Below are 25427 nucleotides of genomic sequence, written 5' to 3'. Positions count from 1 at the left end.
GTTGTGACTATACTGCGAGCAAACTTCCATGGTTATGTCGCAAACAACTCCGCATTTTGTGTGTGTGTGTGTGTGTGTGTGTATGGGGGGGGGGGGGGGTTGGTTCAAATGGCTCTGAGCACTATGGGACTTAACATCTTAGGTCATCAGTCCCCTAGAACTTAGAACTACTTAAACCTAACTAACCAAAGGACATCACACAGATCCATGCCCGAGGCAGGATTCGAACCTGCGACCGTAGCAGTCCCGTGGTTCCGGAATGCAGCGCCTAGAACCGCACGGCCACCACGGCCGGCGTGGGTGGGTTCGTGGATGGGTGGGTGGGTGGATGGGTGTGTGTGAATGTGTATGTGTGGAGTGAGGGTGTGTGATAGTGTTGGTGGGTGTGAGTCAGTCGGATATGGAGGTTAAGCTCGGCCTCTCCTTGGTGTAAGTCCATAGGAGTAGGATATGATCTGACACCATCTTCCGTTATTTCATTCCCCAGCCACCTATTGAAACTGATTCAGAAAGTTTACTGCACGACCAACCATTACAGTCCTCTACATATTACACTTTGTAATATATTGAAGGAAGGATACTACAAATCTTCACTAGTAGGACAACAGTCCTATTCTCCCAAGTTGTTCCAGTGTTGATTCACGTGTATGTGACTGATTGAGTTTTTATTAGGAGTATCATATTCTGTAACTGCCTGTCTGAGTGTCCTGCAACAGCATTAATAATACGTTCTCACGGTATGGCCAAAGTCTCTGGAAATCCAATGAATGTTTCTGCACGTGCCCATCTCGGGTAACTGCGTGTGGCACTTGGCTGACACACACTTGGTCTGTGACAAATTCCAGCTCAGAGGAATGCAGTTTCGAATGAGAGTGTGTAGTGGCAACACACGGCACTCGTATTCGAGAGGAGAGGATTCAGAGCTCTGATTTAAGTTTTCTACGGGTTATCTAAATCACTTCAAACGAATCATGGAATGGGATGGTTCCAAACGGCTCTATTCGTGTACCTCTCCCATACTTGATACATTGAACTACCGTTCTGCCTCCCAATGTTCTCACTGTCTACGGTATGTTATCCTTCCCTCACACCATTACTCCCGGAAAGACGTGTAAGTGTTTGAGACACATTTCTTAACACAGAAGTACATTAGGATAAAGTACACGTGAGGATCTACGCTCTAAACATGCAGTATATCTTCAGTTTAAGGTTAAGAGTTACAAGCAAGACAGTTCATAACCGGTAAGTTATTTGTAGTGAAGTCTCACCGCCGTAAAAGATGTATCAGGTACAATTGCTTCTAATTGATAACTACAATCGACTCGGTCGGTTCTAACCAACGTCCGGCCATCTACATTTATGTTTGCGGTGGTTTCCCTAAATCTCTTACGGCAAATGTGCTTTGTCTGAACATAACGGGAAAAATTTTCTTTCCTAACCTTCGCCGAACCAACCTTTTTTTCCCGTCTCGAGAGACTTAAGTTTTCTTATAACTGCTGCTAAATGACTGGCACGAATAAGGTGGTGAGAGTATTTTTGTAGCTCTCAGCTGTAAATTTACACATTTAGCAAATATATCAAACCCTCAACCCTTTATTACAGAAATAGGATTACAGTGCCTTACTACACAGGCCAGTAGATGCGTTCACCAGACAATTCCCAAGACCGCACGTTTCTGTCGGAACACTACATGGTAAGCCGCGATAGTTACTGCAGAAGATATTACTCCGCTACTCCACGCTTCAGTGGTCTCACTCCGTACATCATATGAGGCAGTGCTGTTGTAATGTGCACCTTGTCGGCAGTTTCTCAGCCACAGAAACCAATATTATGTCAATCAGGTGGAAGAATTTCTCATTTTGTAGTTGATCACAGAACCTATAGCACTTTTCTCGAGCCGTGTCTGTTTTGGTCTGGTCACATAGTTTTTGAATCAACGATTCTTTTTTTTTTTAATTTACAAAATCTATACGATGATAGTTGTACCAGAGTTCTTTCCTAAATCGGAACCTGCACGTGAGTGGAAGCCAAGAAATTAGTTATGAACCATCGAACACTGGAAAACGCGAAGACTGTGGACGACCTTTACACTGAAACAAAACCAGTATTATGAAGACTATGATTATATCGGAATATGTGATACACAAAACATCCGCAATATTGGACCAGCACTATGGGTGAATTTCTCAGAAGTAAAGTAGATATCAGTTCGACTCGATTCCTGACTGCCAAAGACTTTTACTGGATGGAAGGACTAGAACAGGGCTGGGCGCTTGCGGCTGTCCGCGCGCACTGTGGGTATTTGTATCGCCGTAGTGGCGCGATGTGCGCACAGCTTCCATTCTCTTACTCGCGAACAGGACTGACAGAACTGAAGACTGCAGACAATACACGATCGACAGCCGACGCTCGAATTTGCAGTCACATTAGGTTGTCAGAAGTATTCTTTTCAGTATTGTAATTATTATAGTAGGACAATTCAAATATAATATGTAAGTAGTATTTGGGGAAGTGTAGCCTCCATGGTGTTACACAAATGTGCCATCGAATGAAAAAGTGATAACGTTTAGTTTATAAGTAACAATACAGATGAATTTGCCCTAGTGTACACGCTTTTGTGGGCCAGTTCATCACGTAATACTTTGCATGTCAGTTATTACGGTGTAAAACAGTCGTGCTGTTTTGCTATATTTGATTTTTTTTCCTTATGCGACCAGCTCGTACTTTATGTTCCACGTTCCACTGAGCTCGAATATACTGTTCTCGCTTCGTTCGAAAAAAACTAAACGTTCAGACGACACCAGCAGTCGACAGGAAGGCTATGGGCTGTCTGCTGTTCGATTGACGTACAACATAGCGGCAAAGAAACAAATAAAGAACGACCTTTTCTTTTCATCATGCCGTAAAGAGCACAACAGCGCCGCAAAGCAATACATTCCATAGGTGGGCATCAGGTACAAGCAGTACGATATGTTGCAAATTTCCAAATTCTGTCATTCTGTACACTGGACAACCACAGGAGAGTGGGGAGGGGGGAGGGTGGTTCATGGATGAAGAAAATGAGGATAAGGTATCACTCTCGTCGACTTAATTTCCTGGTCACAAATACAACACCGACATAAAATGTAAGCTAAGAACACACACCTTTTTATTAAACACCTATTACCTTAATATACAGGGTGTTACAAAAAGGTACGGCCAAACTTTCAGGAAACATTCCTCACACACAAATGAAGAAAAGATGTTATGCGGACATGTGTCCGGAAACACTTAATTTCCATGTTAGAGCTCATTTTAGTTTCGTCAGTATGTACTGTACTTCCTCGATTCACCCCCAGTTGGCCCAATTGAAGGAAGGTAATGTTGACTTCGGTGCTTGTGTTGACATGCGACTCATTGCTCTACAGTACTAGCATCAAGCACATCACAATGAGAGGTAACACATGAAAACACCTGGATATCCGTGACGCACCATTGTACGTGCAGAGTTCCCTTAATTACTAACAGCCATGACCTTGAAGTCATACTCAATCGATCGCCACACAATGCTGTGCCCCTCCGAAACATTGGAGGGATTTGACCTGGCCACAGGTTGGCGTCATACTCGCCAACGACGGTCATCCTGAGTAGTGCAGAGGAGCCATTCATCGCCGAACACAATGCGACGGCCGGCCGCTGTGGCCGAGCGGTTCTAGGCGCTTCAGTCTAGAACCGCGGGACCGCTACGGTCGTAGGTTCGAGTCCTGCCTCGGGCATGGATGTGTGCGATGTCCTTAGTTAGGTTTAAGTACTTCTAAGTTCTAGGGGACTGATGACCTCAGATGTTAAGTCCCATAGTGCTCAGAGCCATTTAAACCACTTTGAACAATGCGACGCATCAGCAGCCCACGCTTCCCGGTCACGGTACTTCTACACACGCAGCCATTTGTGTTCTTGTGTTACCGGCAGCCTACACATGGGACAGTAATTCCCTGATACGGCTGCTGCCACCAATGGTTCGGGATGATGCAGAATGTTGTACGTGGCTGATACTCGTTCTCAGATGGCAGGCGCAGATATGAGGAGGCTGCGATGTGCTTGGTGCACCATACGACGAGCCTCTCTTGTAGTTGTCAGACGTGCTACCGGAATCTTGACGACGTGTATGCCTGCCCTTGCGTTTTCATGCAGTCCAACATCGGGCCACTGTCACATTCCAACGCCACACAAATCTAGATATTGCACGATTCGACTAGCTGGCCAAATGGTGGCCCATAATTTGTCCTTTTTCAAACTCTGTCAGATACTGATAACATTGTCTCACACGATTACACGGTATCCCCGTGTCCTTCGCAGTAATCACTCATCTGATGTTATTCACGCTCCTTATAGAGCCTACCAAGCGTGATAAAATTACACACGAACTACACCCACGCATTCTGGTGGCCGTTCTACCTGTCACAGTGAACTGCAACTCTAATCTTTTACACACCCGCCGATGGTGTGTGCGTGTACGAAGTCTTCTGGGTGCTTTAATTTTTTTTTGTCAGGCAGTGAAGTACCATCCACAATGCACTTTACAGTGGCTTGCGCATTACTCATGTATTATTAGGTGTAGTCGCAGATCACGTGAGGCAGTACTTCCATTGGATTATTAAGTAAACTGGTATCAATAGTGATCCGTTTGAGAGTCTTCTGAGTTCTAGCTATCATGTTAAGTAACATAAATGTCACTGTAATATTGCTGTTACAATCAATGCATAAATGAAAACACTGAAGTATTTTTATAATAATTGCTGAAAATCCAGCCGACAGTAGTGATACCTCCAACACTCTCCCAGCGAGTTTTACTTACGTTAAAACTAATTCCTGTAGTTTTGGTTACTTTGAAAGCAGACAAAGATTCGAAACTTCCTGGGAGATTAAAACTGTGTGGCGGACCGAGATTCGAACTCGAGACCTTTGCCTTTCCCGGGTAAGTGCTCTACCATCTTTTTTTTTCTTTTGTTTTCGATATAGTTCGCTGCGATTGGTCTGGGCGGACGTCACAAGACATCCGTTCAAATTCATCGTTTATTCCTTGACTCAGTTTTTTATTACAGAGAGGGCCCAGCCATCTGACCGAATACGCTGAGTTACCGTGCAGCTACCCAAGCACGACTCACGCCCCGCCCTCACAGCTTTACTTCCAGCAGTACCTCGATTCCTACTTTCCAAACTTCATAGAAGCTCTCCTGCGAACCTTGCACAACTAGCACTCCTGGAAGAAAGGATATTGCGGAGTTCTGTAAGGTTCGCAGGAGAGCTTCTGTGAAGTTTGGAAAGTAGGAGACGAGCTGCTGGCGGAAGTAAAGCTGTGAGGGCGGGACGTGAGTCGTGCTTGGGTAGCTCAGATGGTAGAGCACTTAGTTTTAATCTGCCAGGAAGTTTCATATCAGCGCACACTTCGCTGCAAAGTGAAAATCTCATTCTGGAGCCAAAGATTTACTTGCCGGATTACTTCACTCGCAAATAAATCAGTTTGTGAAACAATATTTAGACTGATAAAGTACAAATATTGTATGTGATAAGCGAAGTACCAACGCAGTATCTAGTTGTCCATCGCGATATTATGTCCTCATTTGCCCAGTGCAGAGTGTCAGCCAACATGATAACGAAGCAATTCGAATCTGCTCAGTCACAAATAACGTCTGAAAAGTTTTGCTGATGTGATTATGAAAAATTAGAGTAGCTGGACGACAGCTGGAAATCTCGTCTTTAACTGATTGCTTGTTACAACCGAAGTTTTCCACTAAAAATTTCCTTCCGTGAACGTCAGCTGCATCGTGGGTTTTAAGAAATCCGTCGTCGACTGTCTAACATCAGGCTACTGGATGTTCGAGTCTGCGTTTATTATTGTTCTTATAAAGATAAGCTTCATTTTTACAGAAGAAAGTTTAACGCTATGGCCGGCCGGGGTGGCCGAGCGGTTCTAGGCGCTACAGCCTGGAACTGCGCGACCGCTACGGTCGCAGGCTCGAATCCTGCCTCGGACATGGATGTGTGTGATGCTCTTAGGTTAGTTAAGTTTAGCAGTTCTAAGTTCTAGGGGACTAATGACCTCAGCAGTTAAGTCCCACAGTGCTCAGAGCCATTTGAACCCATTTTTTAACGCTGTGTTCCACGTAAAGCTGAAACTCATAATAATACTTCGGCCACTAAATAGTTAACCCCACGCTCCTTAAACCATCTGCTCGATTTCTATCGTAGTAATGAAGAACGTTTAAGTTCACAGGTTGCGTATACATGATTTATTTGCGTTTTTAGTAAAATACTCGCCGTTTTCAGATTTATAAATATCACAGTGCCTTAAATTTAATAACAATTAACGTACTGGTAGTTGGGCCTACTAGTCCACTTGCGTCGCTGATTGTTAACGTGTTTGCCTAACATGCAGTGGGTCCGGATTCGATTCTCGGGCGGATTGGAGACTTTCTCCGGTCGTGGACTGAGTGTTATGTTATCGTCATCTCATCATCACCGAAACTCAAGTTGCCCAATGTGGCGTCACCTGAAATAAGACTTGCAAATCGGCGGCCTATCTTCCCCGGACGGGGCCTCCCGGCCGTCAATGCCACACGATCATTTCATTCCGAGACTACTCATGTTGCAGGTAAATATACTTAAATTTAACAACAAAAATAAACAATTTTCTCTACCATACGAGATATTCTGCTGGTTCATCATTAATAATTTGTCAACAGAACAAAATGAATTGACCAAAAAGAATTATTTCAGTTTATGCTTAAAATTAGCTTTCCCATCTCTCATTTATTTTATATTATTTGCTAAATAATGTAATATTATGGTTCATACGCAATGACTGTCTTCCTGAGTCAGTTACAGTGTCAGTGATGGGTAACGTTAAGCCATGTTTTCAATTTATTGTTGTAGCTGTGTAATATATTCATTCGGAGATTTATCCATTATGAAGTTGTGTTTAGAATGACTAACTCCTTGACGAGGGGCTTACAGGACGGCTGTAGGAGAAAAATATATACTATTGTCATAAAAAGTTGCATTCAGGTTAATGAAGAGCAGTTTGAGCCCTTCCTCTCCCAACTACAAGTATAGTGTTTTAATAACCGCACAGTCTCACTCGGAGGCAAAGGTACAAGGCTATCGTTTAGCCTGTTGTCCTTATCAAACGATTGTATCAGAGACGGAGCACTAACTGAGTTGCACAAGGAGATAGGAGAACTACACTTATGTTAAGAGAAAACAGAACACCTTGAACGACTAGGGATAGGATGATCATACTCGCAGGACATGTACAGTAATACGTTCAGTGGAAATGATAACCATGTCGGCCCTCGGGTTCGAGGTCAACATCTATATCGCGGCGCAACATCACCTGCCGGTAAAATGTGCCTGCGGCTGTCGTTTCGCTATAAACCGAAGGTAATGGATCAGTGTGACTTGAGCAGACCTGCAGGATGCCTAGCAGACGTATGCGATAACCGCACCGTCAAATCAGTGAATTTGTAAAAGGATTTTAGAGAATGTGATGCATCCATCCGGGAAATCGCTATTCGTGTTGACTAAGTGTTTCGGCAGTGCTACGTGTGTGTGCGGAACGATTCACGAAATGTCGTAGAACACGACACGATGAGTCAGGCCGCACAGTCCCGACCACCCTCCGAAACACCTCATCCGAATGCCATTGCAGGACACGTCTGCGTCCTCCTCGACTCTGGCGCAAGAGTGGAACAGTGTAACACATCGTACATTGTCAGGGGCGCCAGTCGGTCGCCGTTTATTACGGCATGTGTTACGTGCTCGTCTTCCACTTCTCCGCCAACCTTTGACGAATGTGCATAAACATGCTAGACGGCAATGGTGTATGGAACGGAGTCACTAGGGACAGAAATGGGATCAGATGTGATTTCGGACGAATCTATGTTTTGTTTGTTTGAAAATGATGGGCGCATTTTGGTTCGCCCCAGACGGGAAGCGGTATCACAGTGATTGCATTCGCACAAGACATACAGCATCATCTCAAGGCCTTATGGTTTGGAGTGCCACTGGGTACCGCCGAAAATCACAGTTGGCGCGTGTCTAGGGCACTGCGACCACTGTGACCTACGTGAATGACATCCTGCAGCCCGTAGCCATACTCTTTCTGCACAACGCCCCAGACGCAATTTTTCAGCAAGATAATGCACGACCACATGTTGCTGCAGAAACACGGGCCCTCTTAGTGTCACAGGTTATCATCCTTTTGCCCTGTCCCGCGAGATCAACAGACTTGTCGTCAATAGAAAATGTGTATGATATGATGAAATGACGGGTGTAGCACTGTGACCCAATGCCATACACCACAGATGAACTATGAAACCAGGGAAATGCAGCATGGACGGCTATACCACCGGACGCCATTCGCGCCTTATATGCCTCGATACCACCATGCATTGAACAAGCTATAAGGGCTCATGGCGGACCCTGTTCTACTAGGCAACACGACGCATGCTGAACCTAGGTGACTGAAATACTAATCATTTCTACAGAATATATTAACGTACATGTCCTGTGAATATGAACGTCCTATCTCAATGTGTTCTGAACATGAGAGTAAATCCACCTTGGCCTTAATGATGAAATCATCTTAGCATTTAAATAGAGGGATCAGCTCAGCATTTAATTACTGGAAACACGGAAATCCTCTATGACGCTGCCCGGACGAAGATTTGAACCTTACCCCTGCTGAAAACCATTATTGTGCCCAAAAATAACTGCACTACTACGATCGATTTATAACAGGTGTACTTGTCAGAGACCCAACCTAAAATACATGATACAAATGAAGCAGGTGCTCCTACTTTCGAAGCCATACGTGAGTGTTTGAAAGTAAAAATACAGCGCAGACTCCGCTACAAAGCGAAAAATTCGTTGTAGAAACAACCCCTACGGTATAATTATTCCATTTCTCCGTGATATCCTTTCTTCCAAGGGTGCTGTTCCCACAAGGTATGTAAAGTGCTTATGTGAAGTTTGGAACGTAGGAGGAAGTTACTGGCATAATTCAAGTTTTGAGGACTGATCGAGTACACAGTATTAAACTTCTAGAAATATGAAAAACAGTGCTCGCTGCGCTGCAGAGTGCAAAACTCATTCGGAACTAAGATACTGCTTTAAAATATTATATTTGTAAATTATTGCCCCGTCAGTTGTTCGCACGTATGCTGAATCACACTGTGTAGCTCAAATGTTCGAGATGAGCAAGGTTCAAAGTTACATCCTGTCAAACGGTTTTAGATTTACTGTGGTATCTAAATCACTTTATGCGAAAGCAGAAATTGTTTCTTAATTTATACCTTTACCTTCCACATCATTGTCTAATCTAGCTAGTAGCCCTGAGTGTATTGACTTCGGTGTATACGTGATGCTAAACTCTTAACCTTTCACCCATCTTCGATGAATGAGTAAATCAATTCAAGAGAGCATAGTTTTAAAATACAACACTCGAATTCAAACTAACGCAAGGTTTCATACAATACGAGTAGCGCACGATCTAATCTATAGATGGCATCAGACTCACGCGATTGTTTATAGAGATTTTACGTGGTGGCATTGTGAGAAGCAAAACGAGAGCACAAAAAAATTATCGACAAGGAACACGCAGAACAAATACTGAAATCTTTCCGATAAGTCCAGAACGGTTCGGCATTCCACTGATGAAGTCTCTTTTTACCGTCTCAACAAGTCTTTCGGAAAGGAACACTTGTATATCATCAAAAACTGATGTACAATGTTATCTAAACGGGAAATACCAAAAGTAACTAATACTGTAGTTTTTCATGGCCTTAAAGTACGTCTTAGACGTATAAAGTATACACGAAAGGAATTCGTGCCATTTGTAACAAAATGGAAATATAATGTCCTTATAACGGGAACCTGGATAGAACGTACACATCTCCAGAGTGAGACACGGATTTAAGTGGAAGAACGATCTGTGGCGCTAGTTCTCCAACAACACAGCTACTTTTGCTAGCGATTAGATTCCCGCTCTTAGATTTCCATTCATTTCGATGTTGTTTATTTTTGTGTGCGAACTCTAAAAAGAATGGAGCTAAATCGAAGAACGCTCTTTCTATGTCGCCATCAACTTTTTGTGTAAGAGTGTCATTTCTTTCTAAGACATTTGGTCTTTTCTGACATATCCAAACGTCCTGAAAGCTTTTATGATCAGATTGTAATGTGTAACGCACTTACCTATTTCTGTTGGTTAATTATGAAACCTAATATAATTCATTAGAGAAGAGATAATTCTTATATGTGCGTAAACACATTATACAAAGTTCCACAAAGGAATTAGGATTTTCATTTTATTTAAAAGATGTATTTATGGGTCTGATGGTAAGCGCTCTCCGTAACAGGTTAAATCGAACTCGATCATATGGTAGCGTCATCCATAAGTGCAGATATGTAATAAATTATTTTTAGAGCATTCCAGCCTCTGCTTCAGGAAGAAAGAAATGAACACAGGGTATGATACTATTCCTAGTAGCCGACGTGTAAGACCAATGCGTAGTCTATTATTTGAACAAAAATAAATGAAAATACGAACTGAGCATCTGTGCGTGGTACTAATGAACATTTCTTTCCGTATCCTAATGTTTCGAGAAGATTCTGAAAATTTATGTAAAATTATTTTACGTCCAGTTTCCTGTGTGACGTATTATGATGTTTCCAAATACTGTGTGAACCAAAAAAAAGCTATATTTCGGACTAAAGAATGCACAAGGTGCTATGATGGATTCAGAAATCTATCGACAAAATTAAAACACCCATAATATTTAAAAAGTAAACTTTGTGAAAATATGATGCAGCGTAACTACAGTTATTAACTGGTTATGATCTGGGTAGTTATTTAATAATGGTAATGTGACCCGTGGTATTCATCTAGAGTCATTCTGAAAAATGCCCGTAGCATTCAGGGGACTGTCAGGTAGTATAATGGGAAGTGAAACTTCCATTATGAAGCTTTATTAGACTCCTATCAACAAATCGGTATACTTGGTTCCTAATGTATTTCGCAAGCATTTTTATCTCAGGTTGACCTGTTCCAATTCGTTTGCCAGGAAAAATAAGCGAGTGAAAACGTGTGGATATTTTGCTTGGAACGTCAATTGTACTTACCACCGGCCTCACTGGCGCATAGCGCCAGCAACTGCAGCAGCAGCAGGAGGAACAGCAGCGGACGAGCACCCATCGCGGCCTGGCCTGGCGCTTGTGCAGATGTGTGGTACGCTTATCTAGTGATACAGATCGCCGGACAGTTAGTCTGTGACGGCATATCGCGCAAACAGATAATCCCGCCCGCTCGCCCACCCTCCGAGGTCTACGAAAGCGCCTATTCGTTGCTCTTCTCATTCTTCTGGGACACATGTCTCCAGAAGACCGACAACAGCTTCTATCTTTACTAGGACACTCCGACCTGTCAGTCGCCACAGAACATCACTTCCGAATTATCTGGTTCCGAGTACTCATGATTTTCAGTCATTAGCTCTGAAAATACCAGTGCAACAATGACGCCTGGGTGTTTAGCAGCTGAATCAAGTCGGTGACCGAGTACGTTAAGTGGATATTTGTCTTTTTTCCCCTCTCCTTCGGCAGCTGATTCCCTTTCCGTTGTGGAAAATCCTGCAGACAAAATAAGTAGCCGCGCTGAGTGGCCATGCGGTTTGACGCGCCATGTCACGGATTGCTCGGCCCCTCCCGCCGGAGGTTCGAGTCCTCCCTTGGGCATGGGTGTGTGTGTTATTCTTAGAATAAGATACTTTAAGTAGTGTGTAAGTCTAGGGACCGATGGCCTTAGCAGTTTGGTCCCTTAGGAACTCACACTCATTTGAACATTTGAACAAAATAAGTTCTCCAGTTCTCCTGTTTCTTTGTGGCATTTTCCCTCATCGCGGCTTCATACTCTGAATGAAGGACGTGTGACTCTTATGGCACGTAACAGAAAACACCAAATCAAATGGCCCCCTTTGGAAGTAGTCTCATCTCGAAAGCTAAAATCTTCTGTATGCTGAAGTTTCTGGAGACAAAATAAACTCTTGTAAGAAACTAAAAACATATTCTTCAGTACGAAGGAAAGTAAATTCTTCTTATAGCTGTATCCCTTGAAAATTAGAATTATTCGTTTAACGACAGGAACTACCTTCAAACTGAAGTCTGTGCAGGACTGTAATGAAGGTGGAGTACTAAAAAAAGAAAGAAAGACAGAAAATGAAGTCCTCTTTGAGATATGAAAGTCTCCAAATACATCTGAACGCTTCATCTATAGACCACAGGTGTAGATGTAACATAACTCCTCAAACAGAAGAAAAGACTTCTTTCAGAAACTGACGCAAGCTACAGTGTTGCCATATTGTGCAGACAGCTGTACTTAGAGAATTATCGGCATGGTCATGTTATTTGTACCATGTCACGATCGGCGCAGAGTTAGACTCTGCAGCGGCCGGCCGCCAGCCAAGTTTTATGTCAATGAATGTATTTTGATCTCCTCGATCTCGGTTCTCTAGATTTTTCTGTCTGGTGACATCTCAAATGTGAAGTATACAGCTGTGCTATTGATACAGCTGAAAAATTGTAGTAACGAATTTTATGCCCTTGTCGAGCTCTATGAGATGATTCGGGGATGTTTGAAATAATTCACAGCTCTTTACAGAGTCAAGTGCTGTACTGCATTCAAATGCGAGAATGACTCGTAGAACTTCTCCTTCAATAGACATGAGTGTGCAGTATATCGTAGCACGTAATGGGTTCAAATGGTTCAAATGGCTCTGAGCACTATGGGACTCAACTGCTGAGGTCATTAGTCCCCTAGAACTTAGAACTAGTTAAACCGAACTAACCTAAGGACATCACAAACATCCATGCCCGAGGCAGGATTCGAACCTGCGACCGTAGCGGTCTTGCGGTTCCAGACTGCAGCGCCTTTAACCGCACGGCCACTTCGGCCGGCGCACGTAATGGGCTGAAGCATTAGTGTGTTTCTTGTAGACTATGGGTGAAATTTGAGTCCAGTTGTGTGGAAACTTAATTGAAAAGTTTACATTTAAAAACTTATTTGTACTAAGTACGACAATGTTGCATACCGAAATGTCGAGACGGTTGCCGAGTCGGTTGTGATTTGACGTTGGCTTCATATTAAAATGACGATGAGGCAAGTGTTGTTGTTGGCAAGGGACGAATGCACACACAAGTACTGGAAGTGTTATTTATCTGAGTGCGCATATTCTGATTGAAACTGTGGGTAAAAAATTCAGGACGAGTTTTTCACTTTTTATAGGCAAACGGCCGTCGCGAGCGTGGAGGGTCGTCGTTCTCTCATTGACGCTAACGAACAAAACACGGCAAGTGCCAGAACTCCATTTCTCACAAATTTCGCCCAGTAGAAGACAGGTCAAAATAAGTAAATGCTTGTCTTGGCTTATCAGCAGATATTCGACCGTTTCTGAGAAAATGACGGTCAAAGTTTTCGAGATACTATATGTGATTTTTAGCGAGCATCTACTTCAGCCGAAGTGGTGGCTTCGTACTTTGATGTCCCGTGTTTGAAATCCGATTATTATTTTTATGTTAGTTTTTCATTTATCTATCCATGTTTGTAGAAGATTACTACAGAAAAAAACAATAAATGAATGAGAAAATTATTTGAAATTGTTTTCGGTGAAATTCCTGTAGATCGTCTTCATTCATAACCAATTGCAAGCGCCTGTTTTCGGTAAACTGATCCGTTATGCGTGGTTTGCCGTGAAATTATTGCCGACGCGTGAAATCTTCAACAATGTTAATCACGTTTCTTTACCGAGTAAGATTCATGCAAAGAAATGTCACAGTGCCAAACGTGCTTTTACACGATGCTCATGATGTGCGAAATTTCTATGTTTCGAATGTTTCTACGACAGTATCGTCCTGTAGCATGAACATAAGAATAATAAGTGAGAATTAATATAAGACAGATATAAGAATGAAACGTAAGAATATGAGAATTTAAAAGGATTGTAGTCCGTGAAAATATCATAAACATACATGTTATATAACAAATGTGTCACACTTATTATGGAACCCAGTTGTAATTTTACAACACCCTTGTATCCCCTAACTTGATAAGGAACATTAGTGTAATAACCTTCTATGGACATGGGCAGAGAAATTAAAAAATAAAAGAAAATAAGTAAAATCAATAATCTGGTTTCGAACACAGGATGAAAAAGTGAGAGGCCTAGATGATAGCCACTGTCCCACCATCTCGTCTGACACTATCGCGCGCTAAAAGACGTTTAAATTAAGCTGAAAACTTTGACCATTGTTTTCTCAGAAGCGGTCGAGACATGTGTTCGCTTATTTTGACTCCTCTTCCACTGATTTTTGGGAAATCGGACTGTGGTACTGGCCATACTCTCCTCGTGAGTACGAGGCGGTGGTCGCTCTATGTCAGCTGAGCAGCAAGAGTCAGACATCGCCAGCTGCTATATCGGGCGCAGGCAGCAGCAAGCGGAGCGTGGCGAGCGGCTCTACAGACAAGTAGCCTATAGAACTCAGAACAGAACGGATTTGTGACGGTACAGCGAACATGATGAAACTCATTGGCCTTAGTGCAGCGTTGAGGCGTCTATTTATATATTTTATTTATTTATTTAACCTGATTTGATTAGGACCGTCAGCCCCTCTCTTACATCGGACAAGGGTTTTACACATACACTACATTTTTTGCATCATAGTTATTACGAAATCAAAATTTTAATATAACTAATAGTCTGGGTGTCTATAGTGAAAATGTGAGTAAATAATTCTGACTATGAATTAATAAACTTAATACTGGCCGTACTTGTACTACCGCTGCCGCTGCCACTAATAGTAGTAATAATAATAATAATAATAATGACAATAACAACAATAATGATTGTGGCAGATATAAAAAGAATTTATAGGAACACAAAATATATGTTTTCTGATATAGCGAGTTACGGGGAAAGGAAATTTACGGAGACTGCACCAGCTAAGAATACTGGAAAATGAAAGAGATCCGGTTGGAAAGAAGGATGTAAAATGCTAAGGAGTGCATACAGGGACAGTGATAGTTATTATTGTTGCTTAAGTAGATATATCATTAACTGTATTCTGAAGAAGTAAGGAATATGCAGCCGGCCGAAGTGGCCGTGCGGTTAAAGGCGCTGCAGTCTAGAACCGCAAGACCGCTACGGTCGCAGGTTCGAATCCTGCCTCGGGCATGGATGTTTGTGATGTCCTTAGGTTAGTTAGGTTTAACTAGTTCTAAGTTCTAGGGGACTAATGACCTCAGCAGTTGAGTCCCATAGTGCTCAGAGCCATTTGAACCAAAGAATATGCACCAGCAAGGGGAGTGTATTGTTTTTCCTACGCCTGATTTCGTTGATATGATCTATCGGAAAGTAATTAGTTTGCCTACAAGTGTGAATAAGCTGGAAAACCTATTGAAACTGGTTTCTACCGGAAGAAACGAATTACATTCCTAGGATACATTACCCAAGCTGTTTGTGACAATACATCGGATTAGAGATGACCAGGGCCAGGTTATCTAATACAGCGGTGGAAATTAGTGTAAAGACACACGGTTATTTGTGAAAAAAAAAGAAAAAACAAGATTATTTACGTATGTTTTCTTTGGTATTGAACGCATTTTCCCATAATTTACAGCAAAACAAAACAAATACATTCTCATATTGCCACTAGCATTGGTACTTAAGAAATTTTAAGAAAGAAGACAACATTAGGGGTGAAACTTGATATAAAGACACTTACGAATTGTTGTCAGAATAACCTAACGTAGACTGTAAATACATCACAACGGCGACTTAGTATTTAGTCAAAGCTCCATTGTTTTTAATAACTGCGAAAATCCTCTTAGGTATAGATTGCATACGGCAGTGATCTCTTCTTCCGAGGCTGAGGTCCACTCCATTCGAATCGCAGTTTTCAGCTCGGACACCGTCTAAAACTGTCATCCGTTGCGATAAACACGTCGTCCTAGGATCCCCCGTATATTATCAATGGGATTTAAATCCAGACTTCTCGATAGCCAGCTCAGAAATGAAATTTCTTTATCTTGGAATCATGACTCTGCCTTGGCAAACCTGTGGATCACAGAGTTATCGTGTTGGAATCGTAAATTATCACCATCAAATTCCTCATACATACCAACCAATTCAGTTTCCAGCATTCTTATATAATCGTTGGACTTCTTTTGGGGTGCACTCATGCAACGTTGGACGTGCCTTCAGCACAAAATGCTGCCCAGGTCATAACGCTGCCATCGCCAAACTTTCTATTCATCCGAACGTGTTTTTCTGTACAGAAATCATGTCAATAATACTGCAAACAATCTGGCCCGTCCAAATCAGACTTCTTCTCACCACTGAAAATTACTTTGTTCCGTTATATGGTCCACGACACATAGTCTTCCACAAACTTCAGTCGAGCGTCCTTATGCGTATTGTTTAAAGGGGTTTTATGGAGCCGTTTCTTGAATGTCAAATTCGCATTCCGAGCCAGGATTTGTCTAATATGTCTGGAAGTGACTGATAACTGCAAATCAGACATGATTTGAGAGGAACACAAACCACTAACGTTTGTTTTACGCAGAATCAAACACGCATCTGATGCTGACAAATTTCGTGTCCGGCTATATTTACCATATTTGCCATACTGCGCACCAAGTCTGACAAAATTATTAATAACACAACTGGAACGCCCTTACTTCTTAGCAATCTGACTATTAGACAGGCCGATTTCCTTGTACGCCTTAATACTTGCTTGATCGACACCGGACGGAGGTTTTCTACGTGGCATTATCACAATAACTGCCATAAGAAATTAGCAAACACACCTCCAAATTGTAACTGTAGCGAACTATTCACATTCACCACTGTGTAATTCATCTGGCGGATCTGCCTTTATACCAACTTCCGCCCCTTCCTACCCGAAAGATGGCCTTTTTTTTATTTTGAAGCACTCTGTCTAATTCTAATGCCTAAATGAATATGTATTTTATTTTACTTTGTCGTAAACTGTACGGGGAAAATGCGTGCAATACCAGATACGTAAATACGTTTCCCATAAATAACCACGTGCCTGTATACTAATTTCCACCACTGTAATATACATCCATCATCCCAAATGTATCATGATAACAGGTCAAAAATTTGTAGCTGGAGGATCCTAAAATGAAACCGTGGGAGCCCATGCCTTATGATAAATTCATTTTAGCCAGCAGATCTCTGAGATATATATGTGATATTTCACCAACAAAGTCTGGAAAGTGTGGCTTTGTGGATGACTGAACAATAGCTACCAAACAAAACACCTTCGAAACAACTGCAGAAATCCTTACCTCTGGTCTAGACCCCTCAAGCCAATATTTCCGTATTTGTAAGTTACAACATAACTTAAATGAAGCAGAAGTTGCACGTTTTCATCTGTCCAATAGAGTGGCACACAGAGTCATTGATGAGGGAGACAAACTTCGCCACAGCATACATCCAAAATACCTTGAAAATAAGCTATACAGCAACCTTTTTTAACGAGCTCTTGACACAAACACCCGTTAATCTCGAAATCATAAGTAACCTCCATAAACTCTGTGACACTAATTGGAGACCGTTAGTAGATATACTTCGAGTATCAGCACACTGATTGGTATACTCAACAGCAGGGTATTGTGCGTCTGTCTGGCTTAACAGTCCATAATGAAAACGATTTATGTATAATTTAACGAAGCCACGGGCATTGTTAATAGATCAATACGATCTAATCCCAAATACAGGATATCCACCTCAAGTCACATTCCACTTCCTGATATCAGGCGGAAGAGTGCGCTACTATGAGAATACCAGAAGACTGTTTATAACTCTGACCTTCCACTACTGAATGACGTATTCCCTGTGGAGCGAAAAAGATTAAGATCAAGACATCACACTTTTATTAAAACGGGACTCGTACTGAAAATGAACTCAGTGCCATCGATGGATGGAAACGTTGTTGGCATCAAAACTATCATCCACAATGTCTGAAACTACCCCGTAACCAGGAGAAACCCCTTGGATTTCATCAGTCTCAGGCAATTTGGTTTGCCATAAACCGCATCCGAACGAGCTATGGAATACGCTCAGGTACTCTCCACAACCTGGGAAAATCTACATCACCATATTGTGAATTTGGTGCGGAACGACAAAAAATTGCTCATGCTCTATCAGCATGAACCAAACATGTCTACAAGCGTCCTTTCGAATATTTCTGTGCGAGCCCTCATTTCTCTTATTTTATAGCGATGATCAATATGTTTTCGCAATCGGAGGAGAAAACTGGTGATTGAAATTTCATGAGAAGATCCCATCGCAAAGAAAAACGCCTTCGCTTTAATGATTGCCACTCCAATTCACGTATCATGTCTGTGGCACTATCTCCCCTATTTCGCGATAATTCAAAACTAGCTGCCCTTCTTTGTACTTTTTCGATGTCATCCGTCAGTCCCACATGATGCAGAACCCACACCGCACAGCAGTACTCCAGAATAGGGCGGACAAGCACGGTATATGCAGTCTCTTTAGTAGACCTGTTACACCTTCTAAGTGTTCTGCCAATGAATCGTAGTCTTTGGTTTGCTCTACCCACAATATTAACTATGTGATCGTTCCAATTTAGGTTATTTGTAATTGTAATCCTTAAGTATTTACTTGAATTTACAGCCTTCAGATTTGTGTGACTTACCGCGTAATCGAAATTTAGCGGATTTCTTTTAGTACTGATGTGAATAACTTCACACTTTTCTTTATTCAGTGTCATTGCCACTTTTCGCACCATATCTTATCTAAATCATTTCGCCACAGCATACATCCAAAATACCTTGAAAATAAGCTAGACAGGAACCTTTTTTAAGGAGCTCTTGACACAAACACCTGTTAATATCGAAAGCATAAGTAACCACCATAAACTCTGTGACACTAATTACAAGAATGTAAATGACAGCATCATCTACAAACAATCTAAGATGGCTACTCAGGTTGTCTCCTATGTCATTAATATAGATCAGGAACAACAGAGGGCCTATAACATTTCTGTTTTACTTGATGACTTTCCGTCTATTACTACGAACTGTGACTTTTCTGACAGGAAATCACGAATCCAGTCCATAGGCACACAGTTTGGTTAGAAGACGCTTGTGAGGAACGGTGTCGAAAGCCCCCCCCCCCCCCCCAAGTCCTTTTTGCTCTCCCATCCACTGCCTTTCCCACTCCTTCTCGCGTCCGCCTCACCCCCCCTTTTCTATGTCCCCCCCCCCCCCCCTTATCCCCCTCATAGGTCCGGGTCTTGTGGGGTCTCGTGCGACCCCTATCAGTGTTGCGAACAGCCAGCATACTGTCGCTAGCTGTGTTTTCTATCTCATGGGAACAGAATCCAGACTGTCGCCGTGTTTTTTTTTTAATTGTGCCTGTCTACTTTGTGTCTTTATCCGCATCATCACCGCAGTGTTTTTTATATTTTAAATCCCACAACTTTCCTCCATTTTACAGTTTCTTACAATGTCACCGTTTTATCGCCTGTTTTTCTTGTTTGTTATATTCTCATTATGTTTTTTAACTTTTCTGTAGGCTGTAGAGTAGCATATTACGCTGCTGCCAGCCCCCCCCTCTGGGGGAGGGGGGAATCGAAATGCAATAAAGGAAAAAAAAGGGTGGGCAGCAATCTGCGGTTATTTGCTGATGATTCTGTAGCATATGGAAGGGTGTTTTCGTTCAGTGAATGTAGGATGACACAAGATGACTTAGACAAAATGTATAATTGGTGTGATGAATGGCAGCTAGCTCTAAATGAAGAAAAATGTAAGTTGACGCAGATGAATAGTAAAAACAATCCAGTAACGTTCGAACACAGCATTAGTAGTATGCTACTTGCTGCAGTCAGGTCGATTAACGCTGCAAACCGATCAGAAAGGGAACGAGCGTGTAAGGATTAGAGTGGGGAGGGCGAATGGTCGACATCGTTTTATTGGGAGAGTTTTAGGAAAGTTTGGTTCATCTGTAAGGGAGACCGCATATAGAACGCTAGTGTGAACCATTCTTGGGTAGTGCCCGAGTACTTGGTATTCCCACAGGTCGAATTAATGGAAGGCATCGAAGCAGTTCAGAGGCGGATTGATAGATTTCTTACCGGTAGGTTGGGTCAACATAAGTATTACAGCGACGCTTTTAGAACTCAAATAGGAATCCATGGAAGGAAGACGGCGTTGTTTTTGAGGAATGTTATTGAGAAAATTTAGAGAACCGGCATTTGAAGCTAACTGCACACTGATCGTACTGCCGCCAACGTACATTTCGCGTAAGGACCACAGATATGAGATAAAAGATATTAGGGATATAGACTGTGCAGTCCTAAAGCATCGACTGTTCACCGACTAGCGCAGCGTCGTGAAACCCGCGCACCAATGGAAAGAGCGGGTAAGCTCCACTTCTCCAGGTAGACACAGTTCAGCGCCCCCTGCCAACGATGATTTGACCAGCCGCCCATAGCTGGTCGGGGCCAGTTCGGTCGCAGACCTCGAGAGCATTAGTGATGAGTAACAGAAATACGATACTTAGCCTGCGCTCTGCGAGTAGTAGTAGTGTGTAAAAGTAATTGCATGTTGGAGGCACAGGCGCATATCAAGCCATCTCATCACGAGAAATTAAATTATGTTTTTTCCTCTTTAGAAATAAAGTATTCCGTTACTCTGCAAGTGTTACGTATAGATCATTCTGGATTCCTACAACTGGCCATCGCAACTTCTCTCCTTCCTTGTTTGTGTCGGTACTGACTCCCACAGTAGACGACACAGCATAGATAGTCGTTTGTCCCTCGATCTATTAGCAAGCTGACCAGAAAAGGAATGACTAGTTCTGGTCCAACGTACCCTCCCGTCACTAATGACCTCAATTTCGACGGGACGTTAAACCCAATCTTCCTTCCTTCTTTACAACGCACCCTCCGCCACGCATCGTACCATGGCTTCAGGAGTATGTACGTAGATGTAGACTGTTTTCCGCGATCGCTGCATTCTGCATTTTGGGAAATGTTTGCCTGTGGCAATCAGCTCACTCTGCTAGTTTCAGTTAATGAGCTTTTGACTAAAAGTGTGACACTAGCTCAGTTTTGGTCAGAATGTTGCAGGACTCAGAACATAGAGAAGTCCGCCCAGAACGGCCCGGCAGAGTTTTGAAGCCGCATCCTGCCCGTTGCAAGCCTAACGCCTACCATCACTCCGACACAGCACCTGGACTAGTGCACACAACAATGTAATCTATTCGCCAGGTAGTAACTGCTTATCGCTCAAAGGGCATCCAGCTCGGCACTCAAGGTAAGAGAATGTCTGCTTCCTCATGAGTTAAGTGCATCGAGGAAAAACGAGATGAGTGTCTTGTAACATGTCAATATTACGTTGTTTACATCCTCGTTAGAAATTAGCACATATCAGAAGTTCAACAGATTACAATTAGCTGCAAATCAAGTATAGATAAACTGGAAATTTTCTTTGATAGCGGCAGTTTCTTTATACCATTAATAGCAGCTAAATAAAAAACGACTAAGTTTATTTTTATTCGAGGATGTACGTCATAATCCGTGTTGTAGAGAGAACTAATTTCGTCATGTGAATAGGTACGGCATTATCCCAACTGAAAGTAGAGTGTGTTATTGGCACACGATGGAAAGACGGAAAGTTGTAATGCAGGTTGGTTGTTAACGTCTTTCAATTTATTGATGATGAAGAGGATGAAATTGCTACAACCTTACCGTAGGCGGAGAAAGAACACGCTTGTCAAATGTTTGAATTGAGTAATTCAATAAGTTGCAAATTACAGAGGTTAGGATACTATGCTGAAAGAGTGGTATTCGAGCGTCCACTTTCAAGATGAAGATGGAAAGTGTTCACAGTAAGCATTCCATTGACGAGAAGTACGAATGTGCAAATTAATTGGAATTTTCCGAGTGGATGTGAAGAATATAAGAACATACCAGCTATCCAAAAACTTCATAAACTTTGTGGCAGATACCTTGACCCTGAAGATCAAGAAACTTTTGTATCTCCCTCCTGTAATATGTGTAGGCCCTACAATAGTCTGCTCAGAACAGAAGGTCTTGCTTTGTCACATAGCCGGCCAGGGTGGCCGAGCGGTTCTAGGCGCTACAGTCTGGAACCGCGCGACCGGTACGGTCGCAGGTTCGAATCCTGCCTCGGGCATGGGAGTGTGTGATGTCCTTAGGTTACTTTTGAATGCATTATGGGAACAGCAGTGATCAATGTCTTGTAAATAATTACTATTAAAAACAGTCTTGACCACGATTTATTTTACAAGGTGACCGGTTTCGACCACTACTGTGGTCATCTTCAGACCATTGAGTGGGAACCCCTTTCTGTTGTGATTCTCCAACAGAAAGGGGTTCCCACTCAATGGTCTGAAGATGACCACAGTAGTGGTCGAAACCGGTCACCTTGTAAAATAAATCGTGATCAAGACTGTTTTAATAGTAATCCTTAGGTTAGTTAGGTTTAAGTAGTTCTTAAGTTCGAGGGGACTGATGACCTTAGAAGTTAAGTCCCATAGTGCTCAGAGCCATTTGAACCATTTTTTTTGTCACATATAAAATCATACAAACTACGATACCTGTGTGTCTCTGCATCAATTGTGAGCCTTTGATGGAGAAACTATATCACTACATGTTCAGTGCTCCAGAATGGTTCAAATGGCTCTGAGCACTATGGGACTTAACTTCTGTGGTCATCAGTCCCCTAGAACTTAGAACTACTTAAACCTAACTAACCTAAGGACATCACACACATCCATGCCCGAGGCAGGATTCGAACCTGCGACCGTAGCGGTCACGCGGTTCTAGACTGAAGCGCCTAGAACCGCACGGCCACACCGGCCGGCTTCAGTGCTCCAGTTTCTCCATAAATGCATCTGTCGTTACTTCCTTTATTCAGTCAAATGGCTATGAGCACTATGGGACTCAACTTCTGAGGTCATTAGTCCCCTAGAACGTAGAACTAGTTAAACCTAACTAACCTAAGGACGTCACACACATCCATGACCGAGGCAGGATTCGAACCTGCGACCGTAGCGGCCTCGCGGTTCCAGACTGCAGCGCCTAGAACCGCACGGTCACTTCGGCCGGCCTTTATTCAGTCGGTAGAGATAAACAGGAAAAGGCTCGTGTCCCGGCAGAGTATGAATCATCCTGTCTGAAGGAATTATGTCACTCATTTTTGCAAATTCCCTAACGTCAGATGAAATACTATACTCTCTTCATGTACTGGTTCTGTCGCAGAAGGGTTGCCATTCATCTGTCATTCACTTCTCTAGGTCTTTTTTTTCTCGGTAATTAGTTTCCCAGTTATTGCATTTGCTTTCTTAAAGTTTCTTTTCTCACCCTAATATTTGGCACTCATTCTTCTGAACTGCATCTCTATCGAGTAAATTCTAAGTAAAACTAATAGCCGTGCTACCAATCTCGTTGGGTAAGCACCAGAGATCTTTGTAAGGACATTGCGATGCTTCCTTCGGAAGACTTGAACAGATCACATTTGCTGAAGTTTTAACGACCGCATAATTGTACAGAACTGACTACAGAGCTAAACTATAATGAAATTGAATAGTAACATAATATTTTTTGTTGCAATAGTGGTTATTCTGTCCTTAAGCTTGGAAGCTTTTTCACAGACTTAAAGCAATGTGAACATTGTATGTCTCATCCACACTTAAACATATTCCCAAATATTAGTTTACCAAACTACTACTAAACGGGACATCATCTACTCTAACACTAGATTTCCAAGTTCGTAACAACTTTCTTTCAGCAGCATGTACACAGTCTTATTTGTGGCAATCTTAAATTTGCTCTGTTCGTACCAATGCTGCATCTAGGATAAAGCTGTGTTACACTTTTGTTGTATCTGACCACTGGCATTTCTATTAAGTGCTGAAACATATCATTCTCATATTCAGTGACGCCAACCATAATCATACACTTCTCTTTAAATTCTAATAGTGCTTCCACCACAGCATCCCAGAGGACACGGCAGCATAAAGACACTTGAGGCCATCCTTTCGCCATGTGATTGTTATATCAGCGGATGTCCTTGTTACCATTCTACCGTGACAGTAATCCCTGAAAATATTATACACTACTAGCCATTAAAATTGCTACACCACGAAGATGACGTGCTACAGACGCGAAATTTAACCGACAGGAAGAAGATGCTGTGATATGCAAATGATTAGCTTTTCAGAGCATTCACACAATGTTGGCGCCAGTGGCGACACCTAAAACGTGCTGACATGAGGAAAGTTTCCAACCGATTTCTCATACACTAACAGCAGTTGACCGGCGTTGCCTAGTGAAATGTTGTTGTGATGCCTCGTGTAAGGTGGAGAAATGCGTACCATCACGTTTCCAACTTTGATAAAGGTCGGATTGTAGCCTATCGCGATTGCGGTTTATCCTATCGCGACATTGCTGCTCGCGTTGGTCGATATCCAATGACTGTTAGCAGAATATGGAATCGGTGGGTTCAGGAGGGTAATACGGAATGCCGTGCTGGACCCCAACGGCCTCGTATCACTAGCAGTCCAGATCACAGGCATCTTATCCGGATGGCTGTAACGGATCGTGCAGCCACGTCTCGATTCCTGAGTTAATAGATGGGGACGTTTGCAAGACAACAACCATCTGCACGAACAGTTCGACGACGTTTGCAGCAGCATGGACTATCAGCTCGAAGACCATGGCTGCGGTTACCCTTGACGCTGCGTCACAGACAGGAGCGCCTGCGATGGTGTACTCAACGACGAACCTGGGTGCACGAATGGCAAAACGCCATTGTTTCGGACGAATCCAGGTTCTGTTTACAGCATCATGATGGTCGCATCCGTGTTCGGCGACACCGCGGTGAACGCACATTGGAAGCGTGTATTCGTCATCACCACACTGGCGTATCACCCAGCGTGATGGTATGCGGTGCCGTTGGTTACACGTCTCGGTCACCTCTTGTTCGCATTGACGGCACTTTGAACAGTGGATGTTACATTTCAGATGTGTTACGACCCGTGGCTCTACCCTTCATTCGATCCCTGCGAAACCCTACATTTCAGCAGGATAATGCACGACCGCATGCTACAGGTCCTGTACGGGCCTTTCTGGATACAGAAAATGTTCGACTGCTGCCCTGGCCAGCACATTCTCCAGATCTCTCACCAATTACAAACGTCTGGTCAATGGTGGCCGAGCAACTGGCAAGTCACAATACGCCAGTCACTACTCTTGAAGAACTGTGGTATCGTGTTGAAGCTGCATGGGCAGCTGTACCTGTACACGCCATCCAAGCTCTGTTT

At 42.8% G+C, this 25427-nt stretch overlaps 1 protein-coding gene across 1 annotated transcript in view; it reads right to left on the bottom strand.

The window, feature by feature from the left end:
* The window catches only part of LOC126470770 (mucin-22-like), a 169900-nt gene extending 158670 nt beyond the window's left edge, over positions 1 to 11230 (bottom strand). The window contains exon 1 of the mRNA XM_050098776.1: positions 11158 to 11230. Coding sequence (XP_049954733.1) covers positions 11158 to 11230 — 73 coding nt within the window. The remainder of the gene's footprint in view (positions 1 to 11157) is intronic.
* Between the last annotated feature and the right edge of the window lie 14197 nt (positions 11231 to 25427).

Source organism: Schistocerca serialis, chromosome 3, assembly GCF_023864345.2.
Source record: "Schistocerca serialis cubense isolate TAMUIC-IGC-003099 chromosome 3, iqSchSeri2.2, whole genome shotgun sequence".
Taxonomy (NCBI): domain Eukaryota; kingdom Metazoa; phylum Arthropoda; class Insecta; order Orthoptera; family Acrididae; genus Schistocerca; species Schistocerca serialis.
Note: the sequence above shows the minus strand (reverse complement) of the source record. Positions and strands in the feature narration are given on the sequence as shown.